We start from the raw sequence: 25,286 nt of genomic DNA, 5'->3' as shown, positions 1-25,286 counted from the left end.
GAGGAGCCATTAGTGGTTCAGGTAGCTGCTAATGATAAGGGATTTAAGAGACTTCCCCTTGACCCTGCAGACCTTGACAGGATCAACATCAGAAGTCTGGACACGTGGTGGGATGCGCCATCCAGTGGATATTTGGGACTTTCATTTATGAATAAGAGACCAATAGGACTTAACTTAGTAATCAAATAAATAGCTCACGCTAGATGTAAAAACATGAAACAATTGCTCTAGTTGAATTATTCAGCTAAGGCACCCCTACAAATATTTCTATGGCCAGACTTTTACGCCCAAAGAGTGGGAAGGTGGCCGGGGTGGGGGGGTGTAAAATGGAGTGGGAGGCTCGGGGGGCCCTTTCCGACTCGCTCCTGCCTCGGCTGCCACTTTACGTAGTGGCGGTGAAAAATGGCCCACCCGCCCCAGGCCAATCAAGGCCCTTAACTGGCCACTTAACGGCCACTTAAGGGCCTCCGCCCACCTCCACAGAAATTTTACCTGTGGCTGGTCGGACGGCCCAGGCCCAAGAGAAGCCACCTGACAAAAGCAGGCGGTTCTCTGACGTCCTGGAGGGGAGCCCTCATGATCAGGCACCCTGTGCCTGACGGAGGGCCACCCTCACTGCCCCAACCACCCCCAACACGCCCCCCCAATCGACCACCCTTGCCTCGCCGGAGCACAATCGATCACCCCCCGGCAAGGCACCAAAAACTTACCTTTGTTCTCCGGGCTCCCCGACATCTTCTTCCTGATGGCTGGGTTGCAGTCCCAGCAATGGCCACTGCTCCCAATGACACTGCTGGGACTAAGATCTGCCAGCCGACTGATTGGCTGGCAGCTCCATTAGGCGGGACTTCCTGCCTCAAGTGGGTGGAAGTCCCACCTCAGACCAATCAAAGCCCGGGGAACCGAAAAATGCAGATCAGATCCCCAGGCCAGGCGGAGGCAGGCTCGCCACCGACTTTTCAGATGGTGGACGGTTCCTGTCTGTCAAGGAAAAAATCCTGGCCTATATTAAACCTTACATCGGCAATTGCTGTTATTGATAAAACTTACAATATCTGTCACTGATAAGCCCTGCAATAGCTATAAGTATTACTGGTCTATCCTACAATGGATATCACTGCTATTGTTCCATTTTACAATGGCTGTCACTGTTATTGATAAAGAATAGAATAGCAATATATTATTTAGATGGAGAGAGACTACAGAATTTTGCGGTACCGAGGGATCTGGGTGTCCTTGTACATGAAACAGGTATAGCAAGTAATTAGGAAGGCAAATGGCCTTTATTGTAAGGGGGATGGAGTACAAAAAGAGGGAAGTCTTGGTACAACTGGACATGGCGTTGATGAGACCACACCCAGAGTACTGTGTACAGTTTTGGTCTCCTTATTTAAGGAGGTGTTTACTCGCATTTGAGGCAGTTCAGGCCTGGGATTCCTGGGATGAAGGGGCTGCCTTTTGAGGAAAGGTTGAGCAGGTTGGGTCTATACCCATTGGGGTTTAGAAGAATGAGAGGTGATCTTATTGAAACATATAAAATTCTGAGGAGGCTTGGCAGGATAGATGCTGAGAGGATGTTTCCCCTCGTGGGGGAATCTATAACTAGAAGGCATGGTTTCAGAATAAGGGGTCACCCACTTAAGACAGAGATGAGGAGGAATTTCTTTTCTCAGAGTGTCATGAATCTTTGGAATTCTCTACCCCAAAGAGCAGTGGAGGTTGAGACATTGAATATATACAAGGCTGAGATAGACAGATTCTTGAACCACAGGGGAGTCAAGGGTTATGGGGAACAGGCAGGAAAATGGAGTTGAAATCAAGATCAGATCAGCCATGATCTTATTGAAGGGTGCAGCAGGCTCAAGGAGCTGTATGGCCTATGCTGGCTCCTATTGCTTATGTTCTTATGTTCTTAAACCCTATCACTGTTAATGATAAACCTTACAATGATTGTCATTTGTGGTCTGCTCTACAATGCCGACCTCTCTCACTTAAGCAATCAAACTCAAATATAGCAATTCCTTTATGTGGCAAGCATTTCAAAAGTATTTTGAGAGGGTGAAAATTTTAGGGACAACTTGGTTTTAATCCTTTAACAAAGTGCTGTGTTGCAGCTTGTCATTGCTACGTAACTCAGAAGGTAATTTCCCAATGGCTTCTGGGAACAGATTTCTGGTTCAGTCTGGAGATAATCACCCATGAGATCTGACCTACATCTTTATTGCACAAATTACCTCAAGCTTCTTAGAGGTCTACCTTCTTTATCCAATAACAAATAAATCGCCAGCTAAGGACTTGAACAACAACTCCAGTTGAGATATTTAAAATATGTTGCAACAAGAACAATTCCAAGCAAAGTACTTGCACTGAAAAGCACTTATTATTGCTATTTCTGCTTCTGTGTACATTAGCAATGTTTCAAAATGTATGTTCTATCATTGGAATCAGACGTAAGCCTTTCGCATACACACCAACATAGAACCTTAGCAGCAGCTGACCAACAACTTTGAAAAAGTCAAGGCAGTCTCCCAAATGTTGACTATTCGAAAATAGTTCTGAATTTAAGCCTCGGACATGCAACAGAAGTAATTACACAAGGTACAGTGAAGTATGGGCTTGTAATCTGAGCTACAGATATATCCAGCATTCTAACAGTAACAGTGGACAGAAATGTTCCATAAGGTAAATACTTTTTTTTTATTTCCAAAATATACTTTATTCATAAAAATCTGTAAAAATTACATTGCCAAACAGTTTCAAACAGCACCAAAAAATACAAACATTGCAAGGGAGATCAGTTTCCTTCAATACTATCATGAATTTCTTCACAACCCTTCCATTTCACAATTGTCATGCCAATTACAGTTTTACATTTACAGCAAATGAAAATATTTATGATACAGTTCGAGGGGTTTCCCATGGATCCAGCCCCTCAGTTCAGCTTGGTGGGGGGACCATACACTGTTGTCTTTCCCCATTGAGCCTTTGCTGTGTCTACCCCAAGCTTTAGTGCGTCCCTCAGCACGTAGTCCTGGACCTTGGAATGTGCCAGTCTGCAACATTCGGTGGTGGACAACTCTTTGCGCTGGAAGACCAGCAAGTTTCGGGCAGACCAAAGGGCGTCTTTCACCGAATTGATAGTCCTCCAGCAGCAGTTGATGTTTGTCTCGGTGTGCATCCCTGGGAACAGCCCGTAGAGCACAGACTCCTGTGTTACAGAGCTGCTTGGGATGAACCTTGATAAAAACCATTGCATCTCTTTCCACACCTGCTTTGTGAAGACACATTCCAGGAGGAGGTGGGCGACCGTCTCTTCCCTACCACAGCCACCGCGGAGGGGGCGAGACTTAGGGCGTGCATGAAGGATCTGACGGGGAGGACCCTTCTCACCACCAGCCAAGCTACGTCTTGGTACTTGTTTGAAAGTTCTGGTGATAAGGCATTCCGCCAAATTACTTTGATGGTCTGCTCGGGGAACCGTCCAACAGGATCCACCATCTCCTTTTCCCGTAGGGCCTTGAGGACATTCCGTGCAGACCACTGCCTGATGGACCGGTGGTCAAAGGTGTTTTCCCGCAGAAACTGCTCCACGAAGGATAGGTGGTACGGCACGGTCCAACTGCATGGAGCGTTCCGCGGCAATGTGACCAGGCCCATCCTTCGCAATACCGGGGACAGATAGAACCTCAGCACGTAGTGACACTTGGAGTTTGCGTACTGGAGATCTACACACAGCTTGATGCAGCCGCACACGAAGGTGGTCATCAGGATGAGGGCCACGCTGGGTACATTTTTCCCGCCCTTGTCCAGAGATTTGAACATCGTGTCCCTCCGGACCCGGTCCATTTTAGATCCCCAGATGAAGCGGAAAATGGCTCGGGTGACTGCCACAGCTCCATAAGGTAAATACACATGAAAGACGGAGGACAACACAAGTGTTGAAGAGACTAGATTTATTTTCTGGAGAGGGTTTACACTATGGCATGCCTTTTTTCCTGCAACCGATTTTTTAAAAAAAAAGATCTTTAAAAAATAATTTTTCTCCCAATAGCAGATAACCAATGACTGGGACAATTTTATTTAATTAATTTTCTTTTAGCTGGCCATAAAAATTTGCAGAATAGAAAAAAGGGGATTCAAATCCTGTTGTAGCTGCCTTTGGAATCAGTCCAATCAGGCGGCGAATTTTATACTATGCACATTCCTTCCAAATGCTACTCATGTAGCCCTAATCACCTTCAGTCCTGCAAAATGCTACACCAGCAAATATTACGCTATTACGGTTTGTTTTTGAACATTTTTATCACACTGGATAGATTTTTAATTTAAAGTAAGTGACTTTCCTTAACAGACCAACCCACCTTCCCCAAAAGGTATCCCAACATTTACTCCCCCCCACCCAGTTTCTCTGCATTCCACCCTTCAAAGAGACAGCTTCTTCCCTTCCAACCCTCCCAGTTCATGCTGGCATTCTTCTACCATCTCCCCTCAATTCAACCTGGCACTTCTCCCTGCTTCCTCCAATTCCCTCCACCTCACCCCCAATGCTATCCCACTGCACCAGCCTGCTGTTGCTGCTGTTTATTGTGAATGGATCTTACAGGAGTTCCCAGCCAGAATATGCAGAGGCATTTGATTTCATACAAGTGCAAAACAGGTGCAAGAGCCTGGAATGGCACTGAGGGGCAGGAGCTGGTCTGCACTGATCCTCACCTATGAATGCGGGCACAGAGACAGGTCTCTCAAAACACTGATGCTCATGTCATTCATGGATGGCTGCCCTTGTAAGCATTTTGAACTTTGAGACCTAATATTTATAACAAGTTTTTAAAACAACCTGTGTATCTCCCGTAGCATTGCTCACCTTGAGTCAGAGATTCCTCTAGTTTATAAGAACATAAGAACATAAGAAATAGGAGCAGGAGTAGGCCATTCAGCCCCTCAAGCCTGCCCCGCCATTCAATAAAATCATGGCTGATTTGTCCCAGGCTTCAACTTCTCTTTCGGGCCTGCTCTGCATAACCCTCAACTCCCCGAGATTTCAAAAATCTATCTACATCCTCCTTAAATACATTTTGTGACCTAGCTTCCACAACTCTCTGAGGTAGAGAATTTCAGAGATTCACCACCCTCTGAGAGAAGAAATTCCTTCGCATCTCAGTTTTAAATGTGCGCCCCCTTATTCTGTAACTATGCCTCCTAGTTCGAGATTCTCCCACTAGTGGAAACATCTTCTCAACCTCTACCCTGTCAAGCCCCCTTAAAATCTGATATGTTTCAATAAGATCACCTCTCATTCTGCTAAACTCCAATGAACAAAGGCCTAACCTGTTTAGCCGTTCTTGATAAGACAATCCCTTCATCCCAGGAATCAGCCTAGTGAACCTTTTCTGCCTCCAATGCTAGTATATCCTTCCTTAAATATGGGGACCAAAACTGTACGCAGTACTCCAGGTGTGGCCTCACCAACACCCTGTACAGTTGTAACAAGACTTCCCTATTTTGAAACTCTAACCCCCTCGCAAATTCCATTTGCCTTCCTAATTACTTGCTGCACCTGCATGCTAACCTTTTGTGTTTCATGTACAAGAACACCCAGATCCCTCTGTACTGCACTATTTTGTAGTCTTTCTCCATCTAAATAATACTCTGCCTTTTTATTCTTCCGACCAAAGTGGATTGCCTCACACTTTCCCACATTGAACACCATCTGCCAAGTTTTTGCCCACTCACTTAACCTATCTATATCCTTTTGCAGATTCTTTGTGTCCTCATCACAACATGCCTTCCCACCTATTTTTGTATCATCAGCAAATTTGGATACACTACACTCTGTCCCATCCTCTAAGTCATTAATATAGATAGTAAATAGTTGAGGCCCGAGGGCCGTTCCTTGTGGCACCCCACCAGATACAGCTTTCCAACCTGAAAAAGACCCATTGATCCCAACTCTCTGCCTTCTGTGTGATAGCCAATCTTCAATCCATGCCAACACATTATCCCCAATACCCTGAGATCTCATTTTGTGCAATAACCTTTTACATGGCACCTTATTGAATGCCTTCTGAAAATCCAAATACACTACATCTACTGGTTCTCCTTTATCCACTCTGCTTGTTATATCCTCAAAGAATTCTAATAAATTTGTCAAACATGATTTCCCTTTCATAAAACCATGTTGAGTCTGTTTGATTGCATTATGTATTTCTAAATGTCCTGCTATTTCTTCCTTAATAATGGACTACAGCATTTTCCCAATAACAGCTGTTAAGGTAACTGGTCTATAGCTTCCTGCTTTCTGTCTCCCTCCTTTCTTGAATAGGGGTGTCACATTAGCAATTTTCCAATCTGCTGGTACCCTACCGGAATCCAGTGAGTTTTGGTATATTATGACCAATGCCTCCACTATCTCTGCAGCTACTTCTTTTAAAACCCTTGGATGCAGGCCATCAGGTCCTGGCGACTTGTCTGCCTTTAGTCCCATCAGTTTGTCCAGCACCTTTTCCCTCGTGATAGAGATTGTTACAAGTTCCTCCCTCCCATTTACACCTTGTTCATCTATTATTGTTGGGATGTTTTAGTGCCCTCCACCATGAAGACCGATGCAAAATATTGGTTTAAATTATCTGCCATTTCCCTGTTCCCTGTTATTAATTCCCCAGTCTCATCCTCTAAGGGCCCCACACTTACTTTAGCTACTCTCTTCCTTTTCATATACCCGTATAATCTCTTACTGTTTGTTTTTATATTTCTTGCCAATTTACTCTCATAATCAATTTTATCCCTCTTTATTAGTTTTTTAATCATCCGCTGCTGGTTTCTAAACAATCTTTATGCTATGCAATTTACCATGTGTTTTAGGAACAGCTGATTTATAGATAGTGAATAAGTCAAGTTTTTATTATGTGGTATCCTGTGAAAACTAAATCATTGGATTCCATTCATTTATGTTCCTTTACCTATCAACTCAAATTGATCATTCTATTTTTACACACCAAATTGGTAGACAACGTATAGGCAGGTTAGAGGTAGGCAAGTCATATTTAGCATCACTGGGAAGGAGAAGTTGGTATGGGGATTAGTAACACCAGAGGGGGCCTGGACCATGATAGTGCAGTGATTAGGTATGGGTGGGGACACCTAGAGATTTGTAGAGTTGTGGTTTGGGGTCGGGGGATCAGCTGCTCTGAAAGACTCATTCTCAAGCTTTACAGCACTGGGGTGGGGGAGACTGCAGTTTAGTAGAACTGGGAGGGGTAGCGTTTGGGGTCTGACAGCATTGGTAGGGGCAGGTCCGCAAATCTATGGAGAGGAAGTGTCTTATCACCGAGGATAGTCTGACAGGACTGGGCAGGTGGAAGTCCCAGGGTCAGTCATCACTGTCCTATAGAATGGTAGCATTTGAGTGGCTGCATTCCAGAATCCAGCAACATTTGAAACAATATAATGCAGCATTGAGGGAGGCCTCCGGGTCTACCAGCACTGGGAAGCAATGGATCCTAGGATCTGCAAAAACTGGGGAGAGTTAAGCCCTGAGTCTGAAAGCACTGGTGCTAAAACAGGCCAACAAATACTGTCTCAAACCACTATCATCCTGTGTTGAGTATGTACTCTCATTCTCCTGCTCATTCCTGCCTTTTCCCTTACCCACCTAACTCATTCACTTATGTCGCTTAGGACCCATAACTGGCGTAAAACGGTTTTTCATCATTAAATGGGGTAATACTGCATTTACTCAGTGTAGACAAGCTGGAAATGAAAATGAAGAATGTGTGGGCCATTATGTGCTCTAACAAGCCAAAGTGCGCCAGCAACAGTAATCCATTGACCAGCAGCAATTCACAACAGTTTGGAGTGGATCACAAACTTAAGTCCTAGGCCGCTTTAAACGAGGCTCGGCCTCAGAGGGCAAAACTTCCTAAGAGATTGGAAATTTCATGAGTAAATTAAAAGATTGTTGCAATTTTTAAATGTGAATTAGGTCTTTGTAGTTGGCACACTGAAGGAAAAAATTAGTTTTCAGTGATTTACTTGGCTCCGTTTCTTTTTTTAAATTGATAGCTTTAGTTCAGTTTTGTAGTTTACTGGGTTCTGATGGGTTGCAACCAAAATGATTTTGAAAAATTAAGTGATTAGTTTGGTGAGGTTCTACTTTGCATTATTTGTACATTTTGGTTGTGTTCTTTAGCCACTGAGTTCTGATTTATTAAAAAAAAATTTGAGTGAATTAAAAGATATGAAAGACTTGCACTTATATAGCACCTTTCACAACCTCTGGACATCCCAAAGCACTTTAAAGCCAATGAAGTACTTTTGAAGTGTAGTCGCTGTTGTAAGAAACGTAGCAGCCGATTTGCGCACAGCAAGCTCCCACAAACAGCAACACGATAATGTCCAGATAATCAGATTTTGTGATGTTGATTGAGAGGTAAATATTGGCCAGGACCCCAGGGGTAACTCCCCTGCTCTTCTTTAAAACACTGCTGTGGGATCTTTTACATCCACCTGTAGGGCCAGACAAAGCCTCGATTTAACACCTGATCTGAAAAGCAGTACTCCCTCATTGCTACACAGGAATGTCAGTCTGGATTTATGTGCTCAGTTCTCCGGAGCAGGACTTAGACCCACAACCTTTTGATTCAGAGGGGAGAGTGCTAGCACTGAACCACAGCTGACAACTAAGCACTGGAATTTGACACAGGAACTGTGATAGAAAGTGATAACAATTACACCATTGTTTATATTATGTGATAGGATTAACAATTGTAACATACCTTCAAAGGGAAATTTTATTAAGCTTAAAACCATCAAATTAGACTATTTTTTTTAAAGCACTAAGGACTTCATCTTAAGGAAATTCTCTAAGAATCCACTCCAAGAACAGCTGTTAAACCAGATGAACATTCCATAGATTGACACTATCCTCTACACTGACATTTCAGCAAAACTAGAAAGCTATTTCCATGTTTTTGGTCATCACTGCTAGCTATCATAAAATAAAACACCCAATGGTTTCATGGGGTGGTGACATAGTGGTAATGTCACTGGGCTAATAATTCAGAACCTAGGCTAATGCTCTGCAGACATGGGTTCGTATCCCATCATGATAGACAATGAAATTTGAATTCAATTAATAAATCTGGAATTTTAAAAAAAAAGCTAGTCTAATGGCAACCATGAATACCATTGTCAGTTGTTGTAAAATCCCATCTGGTTCATTAATGCCCTCAGGAAAGAAATCTGCTGGCCTACATGTGACTCCAGACCCACAGCAATGTCATAGAGTTATACAGCACAGAAACAGGCCCTGCGGCCCATCATGTCTGCACCAGTCATCAAGCACCTAACTATTCTAATCCCATTTTCCAGCACTTGGCCCATAGCCTTGTATGCTATGGCATTTCAAGTGCTCATCTAAATACTTCTTAAATGTTGTGAGAATTCCTGCCTCTACCACCTCTTCAGGCAGTGCATTCCAGATTCCAACCACCCTCTGGGTGAAATTTTTTTTCCTCTAAACCTCCTGCCCCTTACCTTAAATCTATGCCCCCTGGTTATTGACACCTCCGCTAAGGGAAAAAGTTTCTTCCTATCTAACCTATCAATGTCCCTCATAGTTTTGTATACCTCAATCATGTTCCCCCCTCAGCCTTCTCTGCTCTAAGGAAAACAACCCTAGCCTTTTCAGTCTCTCATCATAGCTGAAATGCTCCAGTCCAGGCAACATCCTGGTGAATCTCCTCAGCACCCTCTCCAGTGCAATCACATCCTTCCTATAGTGTGATGCCCAGGACTGTACACAGTACTCCAGTTGCGGCCTAACTAGCGTTTTATACAACTCCATCATAACCTCCCTGCTCTTATATTTTATGCCTCGGCTGATAAAGGCAAGTATACCATATGTCTTCCTAACTACCTTATCTACCTGTGCTGCTGCCTTCAGTGATCTATGGACAAATACACCAAGATCCCTCTAACCTTCTGTACTTCCTAGGGTCCTACTATCCATTGTATATTCCCTTGACTTGTTAGTCCTCCCAAAATGCATCACCTCACACTTCTCAGGATCAAATTCCATTTGCCACTGCTCTGCACATGTTACCAGCCCATCTATATTGTCCTGTAATCTAAGGCTTTCTTTATCACTATTTATGATACCACCAATGTTCATGTCATCTGCAAACTTACTTATCATGCCTTCTATATTCATGTCGAAATCATTCATGTACACTACAGGCAGTAAGGGTCCCAGCATCAATCCCTGTGGTACACCACTGGTCATAGGCTTCCACTCGCAAAAACAGCCCTCCACAATCACCCTCTGCCTCCTGCCACTAAGCCAATTTTGGATCCACTTTGCCAAATTGACCTGGATCCCATGGGCTCTTACCTTCTTATCCAATCTCCCATGCGGGACCTTATCAAAAGCCTTACTGAAGTCCATGTAGACTACATCAACTGCTCTACCCCCATTAACACATCTAGTCACCGCCTCGAAAAATTCAATCAAGTTAGTTAGACACGATCTCCCCCTAACAATGCCATACTGACTATCCCTGATTAATCCCTGCCTCTCCAAGTGGAGATTAATCCTGTCCCTCAGAATTTTTTCCAATATTTTCCCAATCACTGGCTCACCTGGTTTATCCTTGCTACCCTTCTTGAATAATGGCACCACATTGACTGTCCTCTAGTCCTCTGGTACCTCTCCTGTGGCCAGAGAGGATTTGAAAATTTGTGTCAGAGCCCCTGCTACCTCATCCCTTGCCTCACATAACAGCCTGGGATACATCTCATCTGGGCCTGGGGATTTATCCACTTTTGAGCACACTAAAACAGCTAATACTTTCTCCCTTTCAATGCTAATATGTTCAAGTATATCACAATCCCCCTCCCTGGTCTCTACACCTACACCGTCTTTCTCCATAGTGGACACAGATGTAAAGTTTAATTTTAAAAATATGGTTGACTCTTAAATGCCCTCTGCAAGTCACTCACTTCAAGGGCAATTAGGGATGGGCAATAAATGCTGGCCTAGTCAGCGATGCCCTCATCCAACAAAGAAATAAATACATTGAGCATAGATTTATGATATCAGCTGTCCTTACCATGCATGTTTACTTTTTCATGCAAGTCATTCTAGTTTCAGAGTTGATGAAAAAGACATCTAACTCCCAATTACAACAAGAAACTACCCTGCATCATTTAATGACTGAACACATTAATAATACATTCAAAGGAGATCTCCAATTATATGACATTATATTTATATGAATTCATATTGGCATCAAAATAAAAAAGCACCCTAATATCCCAATATTACAAAACCCCAATATTACAATACTTTAACATAAAAAAACCCTCACATCACAAAGCTTCCACATCACAATATCCCAACGTCCGAGCAATGTTCAACAACACAATACCCCACATTACAATATCATAATACCCTAACACAATACCCCACAATCACAATACCACACTACCCAACAACACAATACCCTACATTATAATATCACAATACCACAATATCAACATAATACCCCACATTACAATATCACAATAACACAAGGCCAACATCATACCCCACATTACAATGTCACAGTACCCCACATTACAATACTACAATACCCAACACCATATCCCACTTCACAATATCACAATACCCCAACAACACAATACCTCACATTAAAATATCACAATACCCCAACACAATACCCCACAATCACAATACCACACTACGCAACAACACAATACCCCACATTACAATATCATAATACCCCAGCACAATACCCCACAATCACAATACCACACTACGCAACAACACAATACCTCACATTAAAATATCACAATACCCCAACACAATACCCCACAATCACAATACCACACTACGCAACAACACAATACCCCACATTACAATATCATAATACCCCAACACAATACCCCACAATCACAATACCACACTACGCAACAACACAATACCCCACATTACAATATCACAATACCCCAACACAATACCCCACAATCACAATACCACACGACGCAACAACACAATACCCCACATTACAATATCATAATACCCCAACACAATACCCCACAATCACAATACCACACGACGCAACAACATAATACCCCACATTACAATATCATAATACCCCAACACAATACCCCACAATCACAATGCCACATTATGCAACAACACAATACCCCACATTACATTATCATAATACCCCAACACAATACCCCACAATCACAATACCACACTACGCAACAACACAATACCCCACATTACAATATCACAATACCCCAATACAATACCCCACAATCACAATACCACATTATGCAACAACACAATACCCCACACTACATTATCATAATACCCCGACACAATACCCCACAATCACAATACCTCATTACCCAACAACACAATACCCTACATTACAAAATCACAATACCACAATATCAACAACATAATACCCCACATTACAATATCACAATAACACAAGGCCAACATCATACCCCACATTACAATGTCACAGTACCCCACAATCACAGTACTACAATACCCAACAACACCATACCCCACTACACAATATCACAATACCCCAACAACACAATACCTCGCATTAAAATATCACAATGACCCAACACAATACCCCAAAAATGCCACATCGCAATATCACAACACCCAACAACACAATGCTACATATTACAATATCACAAAACCCCAACAATACAATACTACACATGACACTGTCCCACATCACAATATCAGTACCCAATGTTACGATATCACAATACCCCAACATCACAATATTCTAATATTCCAACATCACAGTGCTCTAACATTACTATATCATAATACTCCATTCATAATACTTTACATTACTTTATATTATTAATATTAATATTTTATCTCCTCATATTAACTGTGAGCTGGATTTTGTTCTCAGCCCGATGTTGGGTTACACGGTGTGCGGTGGGGAGCGGGCCAGAGAATCAGAGCGGCAGCAGCCGCCACAGAACCTGACGTAGGGATTGCTGGGCCCGATCTTCCCGGTGGCAGGGAAGTTCCATGGCAGCCCCTCCGCTGCTCTGCGACAGGTTCCTGGTTTAAATATTTAAAATTCCTATCTGCATATCCTATGTCATCCACCATGATCTTCCCATCCGTTCCGATCTTCAGCATGACGTGCAGCACTCATGCGCCTTTGCTTTGCTGTCCAGGAGAAGCTGGCGCCACCGAGGAGGGGAAGGGGTCTCCACTGCATTCTGAGCATAGATCGGGTTGCGGGGGAGAGGGCAACTCTACATTCTGAGTCTAGATTGGGGGGGGGGGGGGGTGGGGAGGGGTCAACTCTGCAATATTTTGTGGATATGGGGGAGAGACGGGGTCAACTCTGCATTATTTTGAACTGTTTGCAGGGCTGGCAGCCTTTTATAAATGGTGCAAGCACCTGCTCCTGCATCAGGTGACGCTGTGAGCGGCATCGCCAATGCTGCCCCGTCACGTGATTCGGGGGCGGGGGGTGGGGCGGGTGCCAGCCGCCATCAATGTGTTAAGTGGCCGCCAGTCACATAATCACAGCTCAGCGCGGCTCCCGTGCGGGGCGGCTGCCATTTTCTGCACTTACCACTGCTTGCGGCAGCAGGACAACAAAATTCAGACCTGTGTGTGTAATTCAGCTCCCTCACACAACTAGAGTCATTAACCATCCCATTACAGAACAAAGCAGAGGATTTTAATTGTAACTGTTTGTAACAGGGGAACTGACGGTAGAGTACTCGTCAGATTAAAACCTACCTTTTTGGTCTGAACCTTTATTTTTAGAAATTCGGCCTCTCGACTGAGGACATGCCAAGGAGCATGTATCCTGATATATCCAGTGCCTTGGGTTTTAGTCTGTAAAAGAAAAGAAAAATTGCAAGAACTAAACTAAGGAAATATAATTGCTGTTTTACCAGTTGCAGTGTTTTTAAATATTATGAACAAAAGAGAAGTCAAGGCTGTGAAAGGGTCAATCAGATCATCATTAGCTCCCACAAACCCCATCCTTCTAATTCACAAAGTTATCCATGAAAACCCATCCTTCTAGACTTTACACTTCTCCATACAACTCAAACCTCTCATATCATAACAACCGCATGGAAGCCCATCTCTTTAGTATCATCCTCACCCACAGCTGAAATCACTGGTACTTGAACTCATTCATCAAGCTCAAACCTCTGGTACTTTAACTGTCCCATCACAAGTCAAACCCCTAGCACCTCGATGGGATGATAATTGGATAGGTTCTTTAAGGTCTAGGCTATCCACGTCACCAGATTATCACCCATACATTGAAGAGGAAAATTTACACAATAATGTTGCTTTTGGAATCAAGGGGGGATGGGGGTGGGGGAGTGCAGTAAAGGTGAGCTGTCAGAGGATGACAGAATGATCAATGTTTTCAAAACCAACAGAGAGACCGAGAAGCGCAAGGAGGAAAAAAGAGCTACAGTCAGAGTCACAGAGGATGGCATGAGCAATTTGACCAGTATAGACACTTTGCAATAAGCAGGGCAGAAAACAGATTGCAGGGTTACAGAAGTAATATGAGAAGTGGACAGGCCGGGGTGGAGGCAGAGGTTGGATCTAGCATCAGGAGGGAAATAAGATAACGATCCGAGAAATGTCACTTTCTTGACCATTCTGAGTTAGACAGAAAGCGACAGAGAGCGAGAGAGAGAGAGACACACATATGATCATGCAGAGTTGATGTCAACTGGGGTAACTGCTTGCAGATTTTTCTGTGGTTCTTTGGCATGGAAATGTTCTGTACAGAGTTTAGAATAATCTATCCTAATTATGAGGGCCTCTTCCTGCCAAAGTAGTCAATGCAATGTATTTTCCCAGTTATTGACTCCTAACAGAGTTCAATACCCCAAACAGAATACAACACAAGTTAATATACACATAAAATACTTCAATTCTGAGGCACCCAAACATGCCATGGATCTTCGAAGCATGAGTGGCTGGTTTGTCAGAGATATAGGCTATGTAGTACAGACATTGTCAGTGACTCCTCTGCACAATGCCCATATCCTGTAGAGAACAGATACAACAGAGCACATGTACAAACCATTTGCTTCACTAAAGCAGACAATGGGATGCTATAGCAACAAGTCAGATTCTTGGACCATTCTGCAGAGAGAGGCTTAAAATGTACCTAAGAATGTTGGTGTACTTTGCTGCAAAATATTTACCTGAACAGTCACTTAACCACAGACTTGGAAAAGGAGTAGCTGCAAGACACAAAAATGAGGGGGATGATAGTGTGTAGCAGAAAGGAAGATTGCTGGCTAAGCGTATCATTGCCCAGTTCTTCCAGTCTGTTCTGCAACTGGGCACTGAATACTATTGCGTGCAAATTTTTTGCAGACTACTACATAGGGTAATTTTGTGAGGCTCCATTGCTGGCATGCTAGTGCAGGTCAGAGTTAAAGCTGTAGGACAAAAGCAATGATTTTATAACCATGCCCACTGCTAATAAGTCATTGCACTGACAACAAAGCTTCACAAAATGACCCCTTTGTGTTCTGTCACCTTTACTTTTGCACATTTGATTCTTTTCTATATGATAAAATCATTGACTGCAGGATATAGTAAAAGCAAAGTCATTTCAGTGGGCACACTGCAGATGCTTTTGTGGATAAAATTTTTTCTTGTGCACCGTGAACTTCTTTATGCTGCATTTTTCCCTCATTGACTGAGTAGCAGTGGCTGTGTCTGCTCATTCATCTGGTGAGCTGATGAACCTGCATCAATACCAAAGTATCAGATAGTTTTACAGTACAGGAAGAGTTCTTAAATAAAAATTATGCCTTTTTTTCAATGCATCTAATTAACACTATGATGTACTAGATATTGACTCTGTTTACCAGCATTAGACTTGCATCCCTAGTCATAAGTTTTAAAATTCCAACAATAAATAGCATGATATAGTGACTTAAACAGCCAAACATTATCACAGAACAAACCTGTAGTACAAATTATATACAATATAAAATTAACATCTTGAAAAAGTTCTTTATTAGCATTGTGTCACTGCTCACGCTAATTAGGATTCTATCTATAATTAATATTTTTCCAGTGAAATATGGTCAACCCATACCCCAGTGGGAATCATCTCCAGTCTCAGAGAAGCTTTGGTACTATAGTCCCCATATTCTTCTACAGCTGTGTAGGCAACTACTTGTTAATTCTTCAAGTCAGTGGACATAATACCATCTGCTTAATCATTTATGCAAGCAATCTTTTAACCCCATTGCTGATGCAGCTCCTTGCCCCATATAGATTAGCTGCCACAAATCAATAAGCAATGAGAGCTAATTTTGACCTTGACCGATTGTGTAAAACGGCCTATGTCAGATCAGCACCCATTATATATCTCTCCCGAGTTTTATTTCTACTGATATCAATGGTGGCTGATCCGATATTGTCTGTTTTATCATCCAAAGTTAAAATTATTCCGACACAGTAGAGCATGTTGGCCAGATGCTTTTTCTATTAATTGTTCAGCCACGCACATTGGCCATCAGCCGCAGCCTTCGTTGTAATGCAATGGCTACCACAATATCAAGATAGTAAGGACTATAATATTGCCAAAAAAAATTAAAGCAATGTGATATTGCAAAATATGAAGATGTGTGAAGTGTGTGAAATATTCCCTCCCCTTGCCAGTTGTAATTTCTACTGTGTGGAGGAGATGGAAAGGAGGATGGAGGTATAATTCAGAACTCGAAGAGTGGAAGGTATAATTTGGGGTGTGGGAATGAAGGCGGCTGCAGAGTAAAGGTGGTGTGTGGTCACAGAGGCAACTTGTAAATAAGGAGGTGGAGGATATTGAAATCAATGCATTGGATGATGTGGACTTCTCAGTTACAAAGTTCCAGGAGTTTTATAAGGTTGTTGTTGTTAGAAATATTCATGAAATGTTCATGATTTTTCTGCTAAAGGCATAAAGTTACACTCGAACAGAAGAAAGTGTCTATGGACTTGGGGCCTCTTGAATTGCTGCTTTGAATGATGAATGAAGTGTTGTGAAGGTTGTACATTTAAATTATGTGGAGCAGCTTGTTTATTACAGATGTATATATATATATATATATATATAAAATGTGAACAATATTAGTGAAAGTGTCTCTCATGAGTTCGTCTCCCTGCTCTCTCCCAGCAGTTGCCTTTGACCTTGCCGTGTCCTCTTTGTAACCAAGTCCCTGTGTCGCAGGGACGTCTAGCTTCTGACTCATTTTCCTCCTCAAATCCCAGACCTTTCTCAACAGTGAAATTGTGAAGGATACAGCAGACCAGCACAAGATGGGGATGGGTCACCATTGACTAAAACCTCAACTGAAATAGCCACATAAATGCTGTGGCTACTAAAGATGTTGGGTATTCTGCAGAAAGTGGCTCACCTCCTGACACCCTAAAGCCTCTCGACTGTCTACAATGCACAAGTCAGGAGTGTGATGGAATATTCTCCACTTGCCTAGATGGGTGCAGCTGTAACAACACTCAAGAAGCTCAACACCATCCAGGACAAAGCAGTCCATTTGATCAGCACCCCATCCATAAGCTTGAAAATCCACACCCTCCACCACTGGCATACATTGGCTGCAGTGTGTAATATCTACAAGATGCACTGTAGCAAGTCACGAAGGCTTCTTTGGCAAACCTCACAAAGCAGCAACCTCTATAACCTAGAGAAAAAAAGGAAGCAGGAATGCCATCATCTCCAAGTTCCCCTCCAAGTCACATACTATCCTGACTTGGATATATATCACTATTCCTTCATCATTGGTGGATTAAAATCCTGTAACTCCCTCCCTAACAGCACTGTGGGAGCACCTACGCACACAGTTCACTGCCAGCTTCTCAAGAATAACTATGTGCAATAAATACCAGCCTTGACAGTGGTGCCCACAGCCTGAAGAATTAAATGTAAACTGGCACAGCTTATCTGCTCCACGAATTCTAACCCCCCTCCATTAGATAGATCCGCTGGGTTTACAAGAGTTAGTATGTAGTTAATAAGAGGGAGCAAGGGACAGAATTTCAGGATGCGCCCATGATGACTATGTGGATGTGAAAGGAAAAGCCATTGCAGGTAATTTTCCTTAGATCCTTATCAACTAAGCTACTTAGGTCTGTCTGATGCTGAGTGTGTTATTAAAATGTTGATATTTCCACTAAACAAAATATGCATGTTAATTATGAGCAGTTTGTTTTGTCAACTCATCATTGTTAACAAGCTGGGCTTCAACTATACTTCAGAAAAATTAGTTTATATGAATTAAAGCAGCTTCTTTGTGGAACAAAACAATGTCTGTAAGTAAAAGGACATATGAAACAATCTGGAAGTTTTATTTTCAACTGTTAAAGTGGGGTATAGGAACAGACAGACTTGGGGGTATATGTGCAAAAATTGTTGAAGGTGGCAGAGTAGGTTGAGAAAGTGGCATATGGGATCCTGGGCTTTATAAATAGAGACATAGAGTACAAAAGCAAGGAAGTTATGATGAATCATCATAAAACACTGATTCTGGACACCGCACTTTAGCAAGGATGTGAAGATTTTAGAGAGGGGGTAGAAAAGATTTAGGAGATGGTTCCCAGGGATGAGGCACTTCAGTTACCAGGGTAGAATGGAGAAGCCGGGGTTGTTCTCCTTAGAGGAGAAGATTGAGAGACGATTCGATAGAGGTGTTCAAGATCGTGAGGGGTCTGGACAGAGTAGATAGAGAGAAACTGTTCCCGTTCGTGGAAGGGTCGAGAAGCAGAGGACACGTATTTAAGGAGATTGGCAAAAGAACCAACAACAATATGAGGAACAATTGTTTTCCACAGCGAATGGCTTGGATCTGGAATGGACTGCCTGAGAGTGTGGTGGAGGTACATTCAATCATGGCTTCCAAAAGGGAACTGGATAAGCACTTGAAGAGAAAAAATTTGCAGGGCTACAGGAAAAGGGCAGGGGAGTCCAACTAGCTGAGTTGCTCTTGCAAAGAGAATGTACTGTATGAAAGTATTGCTTGTTATTTGTTGTCATGGATCTAATAAATATCTCTAGCTGCTGTCAGGGATAAGATGTTAAAGAATGTCCTCATGGAATCTAATCATTAACCCAGGGTGTATATATTAATACTATGTAACAGCTGGTGGTTAGTTAGTAGCACAACCGCATTTCACAATCCAGTTTCAGCAGCATTTATTCTTTGTAGAATTAATAATGAGTCTAAAAAACAATGTGTATGTTCAACCAGACCAGCTGGGAGATGCATCAAATGGTGGTAAAGATTACCTCTCCAAGGATAGATGGAAATTTTGGAACATGTACCAATCCGTATTGTTCTCATATGTTTCCAAGTAAATGGTCATGCAGTAAGATTAGCCAGACAAGGGTTGTTTCACAGTGTAAATGGTGGCATATGCCTGCCTACAGCCACCACCATTGACCCTGCTAAAATTCACAAGGTCGGGAGCCAGGAGAAGCAGTCCTTTTGTCCTTGGGAGTGGGGGTGTTTGGGACACATTCTATTTGAGGAGGCAGTATACACTGATGTGATTGGCTAGCCACCTAGTCTATCAAGCACTCACACAGCATCAGAATAATAGGACTGAACTGTGAAGCTATACCTGGAATAATAACCTCAATATTTATGGGGAAGCAAGGAGGGAGTGGTGGAACATAGTAGCTGGGGTGGGAAACCTGGAAATCCAGGAAACACAGAGTTTCTGCCAAATTTAATGGTAGGACCACATTATCATTTGTTTCTTTTGTTTATCGCATGGCAACTGGTCAAGTTGACAGGCGGGCATGCTTCCAAGTGGAGAAACCAATGGCAGGGATTGTTGAGGATGCTCCCCAGCAATCAGGAAAGATCAGGCTTTGGTGTGGTGAGGGGAGTCGGATCCCTGAAATTGGGAGGGAAAAATCAGGGCTTGGAGGGGTGAGGTGGTTGGCCAATCACGGAGAGGGGGGCTGAGAATTGGAGATCAGGGGTTGAGAGTACTGAGGGCGGGAGTCGGCCAATCACAGAAGTGAGGAGAGGCTGCAATCGGCAATAGGGAAGCTGAAGGTTTGCTTGAGGGGCTGGACGGAGCATGCCTGCTCCTCCTGGCCTACAAGGAGTGCTCTGAAAAGCACTTACCTTCTGCAGCCAGCTGCTCCCATTTCCATTTCGCTGCTGAGTTTGCAGAGCCCTGGGAAATCCAGCGGGTAGCTGTTAAATTTAAATCAGGCTCCCAATTGCACTGTGCGAACCTGATTTAAATATTATGATGTGTCCCGCAACTCCAAAACAGGACGATCACATGGCACGCAAACTGCCATCGAAAACAAGTACACACAGGTTGGGGACACATTCCCCAATTTTTTATGTTTAATCCCCCAACCTTACTGCACCTGTCGTAGCAGGTTAACATCGACCCCAATATGTTTGTTTCTGTCTCCCAGAGCACTGTAATCATCGCACCAAATATTAGATAAATCCTATATACTACTTCCGAGGCAATACGGTGTTTTACCTTTCTTCTTATCCCAATCTTTAATCTATTATCAATGCTTCTTTTCATTTTAATTAACAAAGAAGCATTGTTCCACTTATCCCCTCAAAGGGTCATGGTCCCCAAGTGTATGGATCCGGAAGGTTCCTGGTTTTACACTTGTGCAATTCTAATATATTAGCCAAGCTCAACTGTGGTAACAGGAAAGTGCCACAAATGGTCCAAACATCCTGGGTTAGAGTAAGGGAGGAAGCATTCTGGGGTAAGGCAGGGAATAAACAAATCAGACCGGGTTGCTGTTCCTCATTACTGCCTAGTGACACCTACAGGAAAGTAGAAGTCGGTAGAGATGAGGCAAGTGTGTGATTGGGTTCAGATGTGAGTATTCTGGCAACCCACACCCTGTACACTCACAATGGCTATTTGAATGAGGAAGCAGGGAGTGGCATCCATGCATGAAATTAAACCCAAGTATTAATGTCTATTTTGAGGCAATGAGAGGTAATGAAAGAAAAATCCAGTGATACTATCTTCAAACATTTCTCAATAATAGAGCATTTACTATATAAGCTTTGAGTCTACTTTTAACAAAAAACACTTCACCTGATAATATCACAAGAGGTGAGTCCTGCCCTGTATCAGTGAAAAGCAGTAATACATAAATGAAATATAAAAAAAGGTGAACCTATAAATTCAGTGGAACTCAACCTTATATAAAGTGGGTATAGAAATAGGTTAGCATCCTTCCATCTATGAAAGTTGATGAACACACAGTAAACAATTTATTTAGGTGGGGTGTCTTCTCTTGATGCACCTTTGCTGATGGCTGTGAAGGATGATGGGCATGCCGCAAGCAAATAAAGATATAGAAATAATTGGAGGGGAAACAGCTACTTCAGCATTTCATGTTGGGAGCACATGTCAGATTATAAGCATGGAGGATAATGCCTATTGCACAGCCTTCCCATTGGAAAATTGGATGCAGTTATAATGGATATACAATTCTGTGTACCTATTATTCACATACGTTCTCCCACCTTGTATTGCTCTGCTTTCAAAACATAACTTACCTTTTACATTCCAAGGAAATTAATATTGAATCAGGGACAGGGACAGGGATTCACCAAATTAACATAAGCAAAATGACAATAATGAAGAAAATAATGACACTAAAGAGTGACAAATCCCCAAGTCCAGATAGTTTCCATCCCAGGATTTTAAAGGTAATAGGTGAGAAAATTGCAAATGCCCTAACTATAGTCGTCCAAATTTCTCTCCATTTGGGAACCATTCCTTTAGAATGGAAAAGCTTAATTATTTACATGTCTTTAAAATTTACTTCAACATTTTTCTTTGCAAAATCACCACAAAGCATGAGAAATATGTTGTCACAAGCTCCCAAAGTTAAGATTTAATAAATTACAGATTTTAAGACAATTTACTTTCTCACCTCTTTGTCCTTCTCTATCTCCAGTCCACTCTCCATGAGGTTCTTCTCAAATTCCTCTCTGCGAGCTCTCCTTTCTTCCTCCACAGATTCATGAGGGCTGCCAACATCCAGCACAGCCTCTTGCTGATGCCCTGATAGCTGCTTGTGGGCTTTACTCCTGTGGGGATTTGTTGCAGTGCCATTTGGGACAGTAGCTCCAGAACACTGAGAGGTGGACAGAGAAGCGTGCTTTCTGTTTTGATAAACCAAAACATAGTCTATCTTTCTCCTTCCATCACTTAAATACAAGCCTTTTTTAGTGTCTCCCTCTTCATTACCTTCAAAGTAGTTGTTAATAACCTAAGGAAAAACAAAAAATAAAAGGTAAATCAAGCACAATGCATACGTGTTCTAAACCAGTATTTCACAGTTTTTATAACTGGGTTACAATGTTATAGACTACAAGAATTTAAACAAACCAATATCATGACAGAATATGGTCTTGTTTATAAAAACAGAAAGTGCTGGAAATACTCAGCAGGTCAGGCAGCATCTGTGGAGAGAAGCAGAGTTAACATTTCAGGTCAGTGACCTTTCATCAGAACTGGTCTTGTTTATGTTGCTCTTTATTTTACATGTATAATTTTTCCTGTACTGTACTTTAATAACTATGATATCTGTTACATAGTCAGGTGAAATTCTAGATTAGAAACTTAAAATGAAAGTTTGACAATCCATAAACAGTTTTCCTTCGAGACAAGGAGGGTGAAATTGGACATTGGCAGAGACACAAAATGGGCAGTATTGTGTTAGTCGCCTGTTATAACCCCCGATATTCAGTTCCAATGACTTCAGTAGAACTGAATATAGAGTGAGTGATATCGTGGATGGCAAAAGCAATTGTGACTGTTTTGTGTCCACACTCAAATCCAATTTCACCCCTGAGGTGCCCTCAAAACTGACTATAGATGTGGTTCAAATATTAGTGATAAACTTATTCACAAAGAAAAGCTAACTGGTAGACTTAGTACTAACTTGCTTAATTTACATCAACATCCAGTGAGTATCAAATACATTCCCAAAGAACTGAACAAGCAATATGTAAAGGTCCAAATAAAGATGTGACTGGCCTCACCTGAAATAAACTACTTGTTATAATTAAAGCAGGTATTTTACTGAGATGCTCACTGAATGACCAAGGAATTGCAAAATCCATGAGGCAAGTTCAAAATGTTTGTTGAAAACACAACTTTAAGGGTGTTGGCACAGAAAACTTTAGCATCTCCTCTTTGGCAAAGAAAGCATGCTCTGCTTATTTCTGCCAACCTTCTTTAACCGTTATTCAAGGTACAGAAAACGAACAGAAAAGTAAGCACCAAAAGCTACAAGGAACCAAACATTAAAGATCATTTTGTCCTGGCTTACGTGCTGTGTGGTGCTCAGCCCCAGTTACTCAAGAGCCCAGGGAGATGCAATCTTCCAGTCAGGATCGCCATGACAATACTAGTAGCAAGGCACTGTTTTTATCTGGTTCACCCATACACACTTACCAGTGGGCTTTCTAGCTCCTTCTCACTGATTGATGCTGAGGTTACTTTGTCTAAATTTCCACTGGCCAAGCTGAAATGCCCCCGTGGTAAATACTGTGGAACTGTAAGATATTTTTCAAACTCTTTTGGTCTCGGCCTTGTTGCTTCTTTGGACTCTTGATATGGACGATGTGGAAGAATTATAGGTGTACCTGCCAGTGAGAGATGACAAATATCTCTTTTAATAACCATAGCATTCACAACATGCTTTAAAAAAATTACACAGAACATAATCTTTCATACTTTACATCTACGCATCTCATGTAAATTACAACTCACGTATATTATAAGATCAAGTATTTTGTATAGACTACTATATTCAAATGCGAGCACATAAAGGTCGACAAAATAAAGACTAATTTTAAAAGCAGATCATCTCTTCAAGGAAGATACCACAAGATGTTACATAGAATCTGAGAATGTTCTAAAACAGTCCGTCGAATCAGTATCAGAGATTTTCTCCACATTGATCGATCAGGTTTAATCCCAATTCCTGATCACTGCCATGTCCTTTAATAGTTCTCTTTTCAAACAACTAACACATTGTTTAAAGGACTTTGGATTTCTGCTTTTTCGATGGCTCATACCAGAGAATCCCATTTATAACTGTCCCCTGTATATTTCTTGCCTCAGTGGTAGTGCTCTGCTTTTGAGTCAAAAGATTGAGGGTTCATGCTCCACTCCAGTGCAGAACTGAGTGAATGCTCCACTGTTAGAGTACCATCTTTCAGATAGGATGCTAAACAAAGGCCCTGTCTACTATCTCCGGTGGATATCAAAGGTCCCATAGCCTTATGAACGAGGGTAGGCAAGTGGTCCTGGTGTGCTAACCAATATTTATTCTTCAACATCCCAAAAATACAGATTAATGTGTCATTACTGTCCCATCAATTTCCTCGCCAGCCTCCTTCAACACCCTATGAGATAACGGACTTTTCACGATGCCAGCTACAAATGTCCCAGATGAAAAGCTACCTGATTGTAGAAGCCAGCTCAACATAGCACAGATTGCCTGGCTTCTTTTAATTGAAATATTTTCCAAATGAAGATCAATTTATTATTTCCAGGTTGGTCTTCATTCTTTAGAAAAGGGCATACAGGACTGATGTTTTAGCGACTGGAGGGCTGTTTCCAGTGGTGTTCCGTAGGTCTCAGGACTGGGTCCCCTGCTTTTTGTGTATATATTAACGACTTGTATGTAAATGTAGGGGGCATGATCAAGAAGTTTGCAGACCACACAAAGATTGGCCATGTGGTAGATAGCGAGGGGGATAGCTGCAGGCAGCAGGAAGATATTGATGGACTGGCCAAGTGGACAGAAAAGTGGCAAATGGAATTCAACCCGGAGAAGTGTGAGGTGATGCATTTGGGCAGATCAAACAAGGCAAAGGAATACACGATAAATGGGAAAATACTGAGAAGTGTAGAGGAAGTGAGGGACCTTGGAGTGAATGTCCACAGATCCCTGAAGGTAGCAGGACAGGTCGATAAGGTGATTAAGAAGGCATATGGAATCCTTTCCTTTATTAGCCAAGGTATAGAATACAAGAGCAGGGAGGTTATGCTGGAACTGTATAAATTATTGGTTAGACCACAACTTGAGTACTGCGTGCAGTTCTGGTCACCTCATTACAGAAAGGATGTAATTGCACTAGAGAGGGTACAGAGGAGATTTACGAGGATCTTGCCAGGACTAGAAAAATGCAGCTATGAGGAAAGA

General features: G+C 42.2%; 1 protein-coding gene across 1 annotated transcript in view; it reads right to left on the bottom strand.

Moving 5' to 3' along the window:
* Positions 1-25,286, bottom strand: part of LOC137384924 (anoctamin-2-like) — a 186,167-nt gene that overhangs the window by 124,492 nt on the left and 36,389 nt on the right. Inside the window, exons 5-7 of the mRNA XM_068059633.1 lie at positions 23,528-23,718; positions 21,999-22,337; positions 13,805-13,903 (exon numbers count right to left, since the gene is read on the bottom strand). Of these exons, the coding sequence (XP_067915734.1) occupies positions 13,805-13,903; positions 21,999-22,337; positions 23,528-23,718 (629 nt within the window). The remainder of the gene's footprint in view (positions 1-13,804; positions 13,904-21,998; positions 22,338-23,527; positions 23,719-25,286) is intronic.

Source organism: Heterodontus francisci, chromosome 27 (genome assembly GCF_036365525.1).
Source record: "Heterodontus francisci isolate sHetFra1 chromosome 27, sHetFra1.hap1, whole genome shotgun sequence".
NCBI classification, from domain to species: domain Eukaryota; kingdom Metazoa; phylum Chordata; class Chondrichthyes; order Heterodontiformes; family Heterodontidae; genus Heterodontus; species Heterodontus francisci.
This window is presented reverse-complemented; position numbering and strand designations above follow the sequence as displayed.